The sequence below is a fragment of the Canis lupus genome, chromosome 4, assembly GCF_011100685.1.
Source record: "Canis lupus familiaris isolate Mischka breed German Shepherd chromosome 4, alternate assembly UU_Cfam_GSD_1.0, whole genome shotgun sequence".
Classification (NCBI taxonomy): Eukaryota; Metazoa; Chordata; class Mammalia; order Carnivora; family Canidae; genus Canis; species Canis lupus.
Genome location: NC_049225.1, coordinates 73,317,482 through 73,330,401, shown reverse-complemented (window position 1 = coordinate 73,330,401; position 12,920 = coordinate 73,317,482). Strand labels below are relative to the sequence as shown.

At 36.1% G+C, this 12,920-nt stretch overlaps 1 protein-coding gene across 5 annotated transcripts in view; it reads right to left on the bottom strand.

Moving 5' to 3' along the window:
• LMBRD2 (LMBR1 domain containing 2) overlaps window positions 1-12,920 on the bottom strand; it is a 43,961-nt gene that overhangs the window by 10,284 nt on the left and 20,757 nt on the right. For 4 of the 5 annotated variants that reach the window (XM_038535313.1, XM_038535312.1, XM_038535315.1 and 1 more), the window contains exons 8-15: window positions 12,463-12,576; window positions 11,909-12,092; window positions 8,017-8,198; window positions 7,354-7,487; window positions 6,509-6,614; window positions 5,572-5,669; window positions 1,711-1,814; window positions 439-485 (exon numbers count right to left, since the gene is read on the bottom strand). In XM_038535313.1, the coding sequence (XP_038391241.1) occupies window positions 439-485; window positions 1,711-1,814; window positions 5,572-5,669; window positions 6,509-6,614; window positions 7,354-7,487; window positions 8,017-8,198; window positions 11,909-12,092; window positions 12,463-12,576 (969 nt within the window). Of the gene's footprint in view, window positions 1-438; window positions 588-1,710; window positions 1,815-5,571; window positions 5,670-6,508; window positions 6,615-7,353; window positions 7,488-8,016; window positions 8,199-11,908; window positions 12,093-12,462; window positions 12,577-12,920 lie in introns of those variants that run through there. The other variant, XM_038535316.1, reaches the window with a different exon arrangement.

The window sequence follows — 12,920 nt, the reverse complement described above, 5'->3', positions numbered from 1 at the left end:
ACTGCTCTTTGGTCTTTAGCCAATTGTAAATCAGTAAAATTCTTTTTTTTTAAATAAATTTATTTTTTATTGGTGTTCAATTTACCAACATACAGAATAACACCCAGTGCTCATCCCGTCAAGTGCCCCCCTCAGTGCCCATCACCCATTCACCCCCACCCCCCACCCTCCTCCCCTTCCACCACCCCTAGTTCGTTTCCCAGAGTTAGGAGTCTTTATGTTCTGTCTCCCTTTCTGATATTTCCCACACATTTCTTCTCCCTTCCTTTATATTCCCTTTCACTATTATTTATATTCCCCAAATGAATGAGAACATACACTGTTTGTCCTCCGATTGACTTACTTCACTCAGCATAATACCCTCCAGTTCAGTAAAATTCTTATGATTATTTCACATCAGTCTTTAGGTTACAACAAATTATTAAGTACTATACTTACTCTTCTTCGATTTTCACCTTCTTCTTGCCTTTGTCTTTTTCTCTTCTCTAGAGACAGAAAAGTGGTCTCAAATTTGGTATAATGGGTTTAGTTAGACGTAGAGTAACTGAAGTAAAGGTATCAGGCTATGACCAATTTCCTTTAAATTACTACAAAGTCAAAAGTAATAGGTTATTGTTGGAAAGGACCTTAGAGGTCACCTAAGTCCACAGAGGATATCTTCTATATTTCTGTTGGACATGACCTTTAGGCCATGTGTAAATAGTTTTTAGTGAGGAAAACATTCTTCCTCATGGTGATCTGAAATTTGTTGGTAATTTCTTTCTCTTTGCCTCATCTTCTAAATTAAGTTGATATTTTTTTCTGCATAAAAGTCCTTTCCCTTATTCTCTTCAGGCTGTATACTCACAGTGGTTTTTTGTTTTGTTTTGTTTTTGTGTAAGTTACGCTCTACAGACTCATAATTCTGGCTGTCCTTCTCTAAATACCTTCTAACTTACCAGTTCTACTCTTGAAATCTTACCCAGGACTGAATACAATATTCCACATGAGGTCTTATTAATGCAAAAAGCAGCAGAACCATTACATCAACTGGACTCCACCTTCCTCAGAATGTGAAGACTATGAAAGCTTTTATTGGAGTCACAACATATTTTGGCCTCCATTTAACTAAATGACCACACAAAAGCTCCAGACTCACGGAGGGAGAATGTCTAGGAATCAATGTCCCCACACTCAAGTTTTGTTTTCTTTTTTCCCTACCATCACTTGAACCTCAGGAAATTTGATATATTCAGTGTCCGGATTAGATTTTACTAGAGTGCCATGTATTCTAATAGGCTGTTAATGATCATTGCATTCTCAAAACCAGCCTTGGCTTGAATGATTTCTTGTGTGGTATTAAACTGATGATTCTTTGAATTCATGAATTTTATAGTTGTACTGAGCTTGGCAAATCCATTTCCAGGAAAATATGAAAGTAACTCCAATGCCATCCAAGAGCATTATTTAGTTGAGGGCATACTAAATTTCTGCTGTCTGCTGTAGTATTTCTTAAAGACAGATGAGAGTTTCAATTTTTTTTATAGTTTATAGTTTCAAATTATTTTTATAGTTTCAAATTATTTTTGTTATGAAGGTTGTTTTTGTAGAATTTTAGCTAAAAAAAACATTAATTTCTTAAGAGATTAAAAATTACAAATTATAGAAACACTAATTCGTATTTTGAGTTTTAGAACTTTCCTTTCCTTGATTTTAAAAGACAAATCTTACCTCGTCTGATTAATTCTTTTCCTTCATCAACCAAGTCTGATGTCATATCATTATCTCCCATGAACTGCTGGAAACCAAGTAGATTCAAACAACGAGTTCCCAAACTAATAAAAGTAGATTTTTAAAAAGGCAAGCATTATTTCTCATTGTAAATGTTTAAACTCTTCTTTGGTATTGTCATTCCAAAGAAGCCTATATTTTATTATTACTTATCACAGCAAGTTATGTAGTTATAATAACTTGTCTTTCTTTAAGAAGGACTTATTTCTCTTTCTAAGAAGTTTATATAGCCAGTATTCCATTAACAAGGTATGCACCATACCCAGATTTCTTACAAAAACACACTGAGTTGGGTTATTTGTATACCTTCAGAAAATTATTACACAAGAATACAAAACAATGGCTCTAATACAAATGCAATTTGTTCTTTTCTTATATTCACACAATTTTAATGCTGAAAATACACAACTAGTATTTTTAAGTATAAAACAACATGGTTTAGAAAATCTTAATTATGAAAATTAATTTTCCTGTTCAATTTTTTTAAATAACCTAAAAGCTAGTCAATTCCATTTAAATGGATTTTATTATACACTCAGAATTTATTACTATGTCTTACCTGAGGGCTATTATTTTATCTTATTTGCTGTTTACTTTAAACCTCACTGTTGTATAGAACAAGAGTACTCTGAAAATATGACACACAAGGAAAGAAGCAATGGATGGACAGGCAGGATTAATATTTGTTAAGATCCTACGATTCAGGACAGCCCTGGTGGCTTAGTGGTTTAGCTTTGCCTTCAACCCAGGGCATGATCCTGGAGACCCGGGATCGAGTCCCACATCAGGCTCCCGGCATGGAGCCTGCTTCTCCCCCTGCCTGTGTCTCTGCCTCTCTCTTTCTCTCTCTCTGTGTCTCTAATAAATAAGTAAAATCTTAAAATACAATAAAAAAAAAGACCCTGCTATTCATCAGCCAATTTACAGACACTCTCTTAGCTTATTCTTACTGTGATCCTAAGAAATAATTATTTTACAGATAAAGAAACAGAGGCCCAAAGGGTTAAATACTTTGCTAATGATCATTTAACAAATTTTAGAGCTAGAATTTAAATCCAAGACAAAACAAAGACCAAGGACTTTTTGTTGCCTTAGTTTCAGACTTTTTCACTGAGGATCAGACTTTTTCACTGATGTACTCCTCATGGCATAAGCCCAAACACATACATGGAGCAAGGGAGGAAGAGAGGAAGAAGGAGAAAGAGGGATGAGTGTGTGTGTGGGGGGGGGGGGGGGGGTGCATGTGAGCATTACACTGAGGAAAACAGTGGAGCGATTACAAGAAAGTAAAGGTCTCCCATTTTACACAACTGATGTGTAAGAAATACAACTAATTCATAACACATCTCCTTGCTTTAATATATAAGGAATGTTTTATATGATTTATCATTGAGCAAAACTGGGGTTTCAGATAGATGGTTATGCTAATTCTGTGACACTAAATACTTCCTTACTATCTTCACACCCTTGTGGGAATACAATACTCTAGGAGGAGAAACCCCAATTAGATAATTATTTCTGGGAAGGTCATAGCTTTTTCTAGTGTCAGGAAATAGCCTTACACTCTCTAGGCAGTTAAGTCTAAATATTAACTCTAGGGATGGCTGTGTTGTTAGTAACATGGGAATTAGTAGGGTGCCTGGGTGACTCAATTGGTGACAAATTAACTCTTGATCTCAGCTCAGGTCATGATCATAGAGTGGTGGGATAGAGCCTTACGTTGGGCTCCATGCTCTGTAGGGAGTCAGCTTGAGATTCATTCTCATATTCTCTCTATCTCTTTCTCTCTCTCTCTCTCTCTCTCTCTCTCTCGTTTTTGCCCCTCCCCCTCTGTGCATGCTCTCTCTCTAAATCAATCAATCTTAAAAAACAAAACATGAGCATTAGACTAATTATGGCAGCATTTCAAAAGAAAATGGACCTATGAAGCAAATTATCACTAAAATGTCACTAAGGCACTGTTTCATATATCTCTATAATAGCATATCTATTTTGAGAGATAATTTGAAAATTGAAGAATCTGACCTTTCTTTTCCTAAAAGACAAACTGGCACTCAAAGTTTATCCCAATTAACTCTAAAATAATACCTTTAATGGATTAATAATTTTCCTTTTAGATACAATAACTCTTTATATTTACGATTTTATAGTTGATAAACCACTATCCCACCCATCTATTCCTTGATCCGTGTAACACCCTAATATAAAGTAGGAAGATATGCTAATCTTGCCAACAAAACTAACATGTGAAGACACAGATCAAAAGTTCTTAATGTTTCATTAGTAATTTTATAAACCTTTAAAATAAATAAGCATATAATCAAAATTAAGTCTTAGACATGCAAAGTGTGGTTTCCTCCTTTACTACCTCATTTTCACAATGATGACACATTTCACAAACCTATGGTCTTTTCTACCTTATAGAAAAAAAATCTTGAAATTTAGATTTTCTATGAGTTCATATTAACAGTTTTATTTTAAAATATAATCTTTTATTTTAGCTATAAGAAGGTAAAATATAAATATTTTAAAACATTCAATAGAGAATTTATTTCAAAGGATACTTGACTTTACTCAAAATCCTCTTAATGAATACATACATATTATTTGTAATAGCAATAGAATGGTATCAAAAGATTTAAATGAAAAGTGGTTAGAAGAAACATTTTCATCAGAAAGGCAAACTGATGGACATCAATAAATATTTTTTCAGGGGCACCTGAGTGGCTCAGTTAGTTAAATGTTTGACTCTTCATTTTGGTTCAGGTTGTGATTTCTGGGTGGTGGGATCAAGCCCTGCCGTCAGGCTCTACACTCAGTGGGGAGTCTGCTTAGTATTCTCTCCCCTCCCTTGGTCCCTCCCTCCCTTACACCTGTGTTCTCTTGCTCTCTCTCTCTCTCAAATAAATAAATCTTTAAAAATAAATAAATATATATTTTTAAGATTTTATTTATTTATTTGACACAGAGAGAGAGATCACAAGCAGGGGGAACAGCAGGCAGAGGGAGAAGCAGGCTCTCCATCAAGCAGGGAGCCTGATGTGGAGCTTGATTCCAGGACCCAAGGATCACAACCTGAGCCAAAAGCAGGCACTTAAATGACTGAGCCACCCAGGCACCCCAGTAAAAATTTTCTTTAACTTTTTGGTGTGTCACGGAACACCTAAGCAGTTGGGTGAAGAGGGCAGACACAGTACAGGATGATGGCTCTTGACATGTGGAAATAGGGAAGACAGGGTGTTAGAAGCCAAGCATATTTACCTCCTTTTGAGCTGTACCCTTGCCAAGATTCAATTATTTTCTAATCCTATAAAAAGTGGTAGGCTGTGTCCTTTCCAGCCTTATATGTACTGCCCAATTACAATCGCTCCTCACATGATATTTTGTGCTGGCTAAGGTCTAAGACATCTAGAAACCCAGCAATGATTGTGGGGAAAGCCCTTAGACTCATTTATGTTACTGGATAAAAAGTGGGCATGGGATTATTTTATAAGCTAAATCAACTGTCAGGTGTTGAAGGCCAGGACTTAGAGTTAACATTCTGTAATCAATCCTATCACTTGTAGCCTAAATACTTATAAAAGAATGACTGTACTTCTCTTTTCTTAAAAATACCTTCAGAGTGAAAACCTGTCCTCATCACTTAAGCAAATCCTTTAAACTACCTACAGTTCCCCGAAAGCCACAATAAAACAAACAACAACCAAAACCTGACCAGTAAATATTTAAAAACAGCTTTGAGACAGGATATCCAGATTGGACAAGAGTAGGAGGAAAAATTATCAATGTTAAGTTTCTTACCTAAAGTAAGTAGCAATGCAGAGAATTACCACCAACATAGGATAATATATATAGAATCCATCTGCGATAAAGGATAAAACTTTCATGGAACCCATAATCTAACAAGCCAAAGGAAAAAAAGGAAGTTAAATTAGTACAGTTCTGTATTTTTCATTACTTTCCACCTTTAGAAAATTCACTCTTAACCCAGCATATTAACAAATTTGGAGTTTTCGAAAAGTAGAAATAAAGCTCTAAATGGATTGATTTTTAAGTTCTCATCATAAGAAAAAAAAAAACAGTCTGATGTTAACTAAAGATACTGTGGCAGTCATTTCAAAATATATACATACATCATATCATTCTGCTGTATATTTTAAACTAATATGTTATATGTAAATTATGTCTGAATTTGCTTATTTATTGAGGTTTTCATCTAAAGAAAATATTTTATAAATATTATTGAAATTTATTGTGTACATAAAGATTATAAATATAAAAGCTAATATTATAGATGAAGTCTATTGATATTGCTCAGTTGCACAAGCAATGTGCACCAAAAAACTTTTTTTACAATAAAAGAGAGAAAAAAAATAATTTTTATCCAGTCATTAGTAGTTACATATACAACCTTTAAAAGAAAGTTTGATATTAAAAAAAGATCCTAATAACACTACAAAACTTTTTTGCTGGCATTACAAGAAATTCCACAGTATGGGACGCCTGGGTGGCTCAGAAGTTAAACGTCTCATCTGCCTTTGGCTCGGGTGTGATCCTGGAATTCTGCGATCGAGTCCGACATCAGGCTCCCTGCGTGGAGCCTGCTTTTCCCTCTGCCTATGTCCCTGCCTCTCTCTTTCTGTGTCTCTCATGAATAAATAAAATCTTTAAAAAAAAAATCCACAATAATACATCTCATAGAGACAATCTTAAAAAACTGTTTTCTGACTATACTTACAGATGTATAAGCAGTTGGCTGTGTATTCTGGTGAGAGATGGATGAATCCATATGGGTCAAACCCAAGAAATTAAGACACAACGGAGGAGTCAAACGGCAAAATAACCTGTAAAAACGCATTTATAAACAGAATATGTAAAAAAAAATAGTAGCAAAATACATTTTACTATATTGAAATATAACTATTATTTCCATCAGTATGTATATTTACCTTGAATTCTTAATGTGAAATGTCCTTACCTGAGAGATATTCTGAAAATCCTATTAATTGCATCTCCCTAAAATACCAACACCCACACAGCACAACTCCAGCCTCAGACTGCCTACTTTGATGGTGTTTGCTGCTGCTTTATCCTAACAATTTGTGGAGTGCTACATATGCACTTTTTTCAAGTCTACCATCTGTGTAATCTGTCTCAGAATGGCAAGGACAGCAATATCCTCAAGGGGAACTGGACTTACTAAATTTCTTAGCAAAGATTATTCCTGTTTGTTTTCTCAAGCCCTCATAATGCAGTTTGATGCCACCAAATCTCAGAACTCTCTAGGTCTGACTTAGCCCCCAAATTTTCAAATGATCCTAGTATTTACTAATCTATTTACTGAATCTCTGATTTGTAAATCCAGGCTGTCTTTCTTTTTCTCTCTAACCTAGCAAACCTAATATAACCTTAAGCTTCAAGCAGGATTTAGTCAGCAAACATCTAACTAATGCTTGAACCTAATCAATGAGCTCACATAGATACAGGTGCTAGTGGAACATCCGTAAACAAGAAATAAATGAGAAATCCATAGAATGCATGCAATGGAGTCACCCGCTTGTCTCTATACACAGTCCTACTTACATGCCACTGAAAAGAAGGCTGTAAGCATCAGTTTGGTGATGTGAAGCCAAGTAATAATAGTTAAATACACGAATCCTGAACACAGTAGAATAAACACAGATGCTCAGAAAGAAGATGGAAAGGAAACAAGCAATCTGAAAAAGAAGCAAAACCAGCTTAAGACTAATCGACTTGGGTACTTTATATACTTTTCTTAAGCAGTATCCCTTATTTCCGGCTAACATTTATTGACATCCTAAAATTTAAACACAGTAACAGTTTTTCTTAACCATCTAAGAAAATGAATTTATAAAAAAATCTACATCTCAACCAGTTCAACAACCTGTCCATGAGTTTCAAATCTACCTCCTAAAGTGCGCCCATTCTCCCACTCCCTTGGCAATTCTCCATATGAAGACTCTAAATTAAATAGCTTCACTGGCATAAAGAGGGTCAAAGTATTCTCATAAAAGGATTCTGTACTATTTTGCACCTTGTCATCTTCCCTCAAACACAATTCTTAGTTTAGGTAAATGGATGAAGACCATTTTTGAAAGTCTGAATAATAACAGCGCAGGGAACTTTACTGCTTTCATTGTTAGTAAAATAAATAAAGAAAAAATAACAGTTGACAACTATACTATGAACTGACACATGTTTATGACAGAAATGAAATAAACCAACCTCAATATAAATATAATTGTACGTTTTTTCAGCCAGCTGTATGAAGACTGCAAAGAGGGATAAGACAGGTGTAGTGCTAAAAAATGTGCATTCGGACCACACAACAATCACAGAGAAGATGGACAAAACCACAGCAAGTATCCTATAAAACCATGGTCGCAAAAGACATTCCCAGTACCATTCTGGAAGATAAAAGAAAAAAATTAGGAAAACCATTAAAGGAGTAAGTGGGTATTTACATTACTTCAAAATATCCCCAAACAAGATCTATAACTGCAAAGAGGAAAACAGTTAAGTTCACAACAGAGGAACCAGGCAGATTTGGCTCCTCGCCAAATAATCACCAGTAATGGGACAAAGTAACATCATGTGCCTCCTGCCATGAAGCACTGAGAACACAGTATCAGTGCCACCGTATTCCCACCCAAAATGTAAAGCCTGCATCCAACATGAGGAAATATCAGACTCAAACTCAGGGATACCCAATAAAAAACTGGCCTAGAGTCTCCAAAAATATCAACGTCATAAAACAAAAAGAAGCTGAGAAATCGTTTCAGATAAAAGAAAACTAAGGCGACATGACACTTGAGTGTGCTGCATTTTAAAAATCTGGGATTTTTTTTTATAAATTTATTTTTTATTGGTGTTTAATTTGCCAACATATAGAATAACACCCAGTGCTCATCCCATTAAGTGCCCCCATCAGGGCCCGTCACGCAGTCACAACCCCCCCCCACCCACCTCCCCTTTCACCACCCCTAGTTCATTTCCCAGTTAGGAGTCTTTCATGTTCTGTCTTCCTTTCTGATATTTCCCACTCATATTTTCTCCTTTCCCCTTTATTCCCTTTCACTAAAAAATCTGGGATTTTTAACAAAGAATATTTTGGGATAATTTGATTAAGGTCTATAGATAACAGTTCCATATCAAAGTTCATTTCCTGGTTTGATCATTGTATTTGGTTATATAAGAAAATGTCCTTATTTTTAGAAATTCTACACTGAAGCATTTAGGAGAAAATGGCATCACATCTGGATTCAACTCTGAAAAGATTAAGGAAAAAAAGATAAATTCGGGTAAACCATTACCATGTGGAGAATCTGGGTGAAGCATATACAAGAATTATTTGTACTAATCTGACAATTCCCAGTTAAGTCTGACTTTAGGTATAAAAAAAAATAAAAGTAAAAAAAAAAGAAACAAAGAAAAAGAAAAAAGCTACCCAAATTGAAAAGGCTGTATTTTCACTTCATTCACTGAGGTATTGAGTTCTGAACTCACACACTAAAAATTTCAACCTTACTCTCAGCACAATTCCTGGTGAGCTCATGGTCCAAACTGATGATTTTTTTTTTTTTTATGATAGAGAGATAGAGAGAGAGAGAGAGAGAGAGAGAGAGAGAGGCAGCGATATAGGCAGAGGGAGAAGCAGGCTCTATGCACCGGGAGCCCGATGTGGGATTCGATCCCGGGTCCCCAGGATGGCGCCCTGGGCCAAAGGCAGGCGCCAAACTGCTGTGCCACCCAGGGATCCCCTGATGATCCTTTTTTTAGTCCCTTTGGAGTCTTTCACTTCCTTGCCCTCCTTTCCCCCAGAGGTCTCATCTCCACCCCACCCTTGCAACTCACGCACACCCCTCATCCCTAAGCCTCTCACTGCCAATAACTCCCACCCTTCCTTTTAATCTCATTACTGGGTCCCTGTTTCCAAGCAATATCTTCATCTAATATTCCAATTCCACTGACTGACCTTACCTGCATCAATGATCCATTCATTCTAGCACCTTTGTATTGCCCTTAAGGCCCTGGTACCCTATTGCTTTCTTTACCAGCTCGGATTCTATAGTCTTTGAGGAGAACTAGTCTCCAACATCCCACTTTCTTTGCCCTCTCTTGCTTCTCTGCAGTTGCTAACTGAAGCCACACCCTGGTCAGATCCAACTTTCCAGCTGCTCTGAGCCTGCACCCATGGAGCTGCACACCGCAAAAGGGAGACACACAACTTTGCTGACTGGTCTCACTTAAACTCTTACTTCCCAGCTTCAGGCGGACCTTGAGCACTGCCTGGCTAGCCGATTATAATTCACCAATCTTCTCCCAGGCCTTTTCTCCTTAGCAACTATTTTGTACCTTCCCTTCTCTCTTCAAATCTCCCAAATCTCTTCTCCTATACTTACTCTTAGCATTTCACAGAGTAGCTGGCAGAAGGGAGCCTCCCCAAGTTCCCACTACCACCTCTTCTTACCTGCTCAGGTACATTTGTGCCTTACTTCCTAATCTAAGGGGATTCTCTGCTGTTCACTATTTCCCATTTCATGGCTCCTTCTCATGAACATCAGCAGAGCCATGCTCCTCTCTCATTACATTTCTTCCAAGACACTGTTCCCAAATTACATGCTATGATTGATCTTGACCCTGCCATCCTCCTTCAGCTACTACTTCTTTTCTCTACTCCCTTTTATAAGGAAAACATTTTACATTTTCTATTCTCTGCCTCTTAATTGCTCTCCTTATTTCTTTTAAACTCCAACTAAGCTTTCTTATCCCCTCAACCTCCACCTCACTTCTCTGAAATCCAATGGCCAAGGCTTCATGTGACTGTAGACGCATCTACAACATTTGGAAAGGTGCTTTACATACCCCTTTCCTCAAAACACCTCACCATCCTGCTTTTCTTCCTACTTCACTGGCCACTTCTCTTTTAGCCTTTTTCCTGGTTCCTCCTCATCAACCCAATGTTTACATTCTGGAATGCCTCGATTTGGTCCTCTGACTTTCTCTCGCTTTTATCATTTACTTCTTTGTTGATTTTATTCTGACCCATAGCTCACTGATATGATACACTGATGATGCCTGATTTTTACTTGTAGACCAGACTTCTCCCCTGAATTCCCATTTCTACAGCCAGCTACCTACTCAGCACTTTCTTCACACCTCTATGTATACATTGTTTATTTTTCTCACTCCACAAAGAGGAATTTTCATCTTTACACTTACTGATAAGTAAGTACCCAAGCACCCAACGATGGATAACATATATGTTCTCAAATACTTGTCAAATGAATGAAAATAAGTATTTCTTTTATTTAATTAGAAAAGATCTTTGCTGAAGGAGTTTTCCAAGATACATTATGGGCATTGTCTTCATACTCAAGACCAAATATGAGAAAGAGAACATAAGGTTTATTTAGAAAAATAAGGTAAATGGAAGTGTTAATACTATGACACTTTGGCATATTTTCATTAAGTTCTTCATACTAAATCTGATAACGTTTGAAGAGAGTGTGACAAACAATCATTAAAGAGAATGAAATAGGTGCCTCAGCAGTTGAGTGCCTGCCTTCAGTCCAGGGTGTGATCCTGGAGTCCCAGGATCAAGTCCCACACTTTGGGCTCCCTGCATGAAGCCTGCTTCTCTCTCTGCCTGTGTCCTTGCCTCCCTCTCTCTGTGTCTCTCATGAATAAAAAAATAAAATCTTTAAAAAAAAGAGAGAATGAAATAATTACAAATACTCAGTGTAGGTCTTGTAAATAGACCAATAGATATAAATAATCAAAGACTTGTTAGGGAAATATTTTAGTAGTATGTCAAGACTGAAGAAGAGACCCAAGCTTATGATATAAAATTGCTTAAAATTCTAATTTTTTAGAGTATGTATTATGAATACATAATATGCTTGATGCATTGCATATATTTTTGGATAGAATTTTGGTTAACTGTAAAGTAACAGTAGAAACTGATAATCTGTTATATAACCAGTAAAATATTTTTAGAGGGGAGGTTTATCAAATATATAGTACCACATGGTATATATCAAATAATACAAATATGATTCAACTCTGCACTTAGAAAAATTATCATTAAATTTTGAAATTATGTCAAATTACGTACCAACTGTAGGATTATAAAAATATTGGATAAATTTGTTTTCTGGCTCTGGTGACTGAAAGGTATGAACAAACTGATGAGTAGCACTAGTTTCATTTTTTGCTACATCTTCTAGATAAAATGCTTGCTCCAGAAGAATCTGCCATTGTACTTGAGTTCGACGGTGCCTCTGAACTGAATAAATCACCTAAAAAAGAGAACAGGGGAATATGTCTTTCAGTGTTCTGATCCAGCAGTGTTTCATCTTCCTGCCAGACAGCATATTTTGGTTCTCATAACAATGGGGAAATGTCCGTGGCACTTGCTGGGTTGAGCCAAGGATGTTAGTATTCAACAACACATGTAACAATTAGGTTCAGTGAATAATTCTCCTTCCCCAAATACCAACAGTAACCCTGTTAAGAAACACATAGTTAAAACAATTCAAAAAGAAAAATGCACAGGATCAAAGAAAGTTTCAAATACATATTCACTCAAAATTCCCTTTATGTGGACAGTAATTATAAATCTAACTAAAATTATCAGTAAGTAAAAAAAGCTATTATTAATAAAGTTACCTGTTTATGTAGTTTTACCAGACTCTTTTCACTTGGGTAGGTATTATGCTTTTCATCAAAATCTTCATAATCATCCATGTTCCTACCCATTTTTTCCTGATATTCTGTAGGGCACTAAAAGGGACAAGCAGATTTTTTAAAGTCTCATTTTCAAAAAACTTAAAAATTTTATTTTTATTACAAAATCTTCTATTCTTGGGCATGTCTAGTATTCTCAAAAACATCATCTTCTTTCATTGGCATCTCTAGATGGTTGGATTTTTAGTTCCTGACATTTTCTTGAAAATGTTTTAGATATATTGAGTGTCTTCCTTCTCCTATTAATATTAATCTTTATTATCAGATATACTAGCTGTGGTAGGGTAAGGGAGTTACCTACATGAAGCAATAAGTATCTGAGAGGATTAGGTTATGTAGGCACATGATGAAACTATTATTTTCCTAGGTAAAAATGAAGA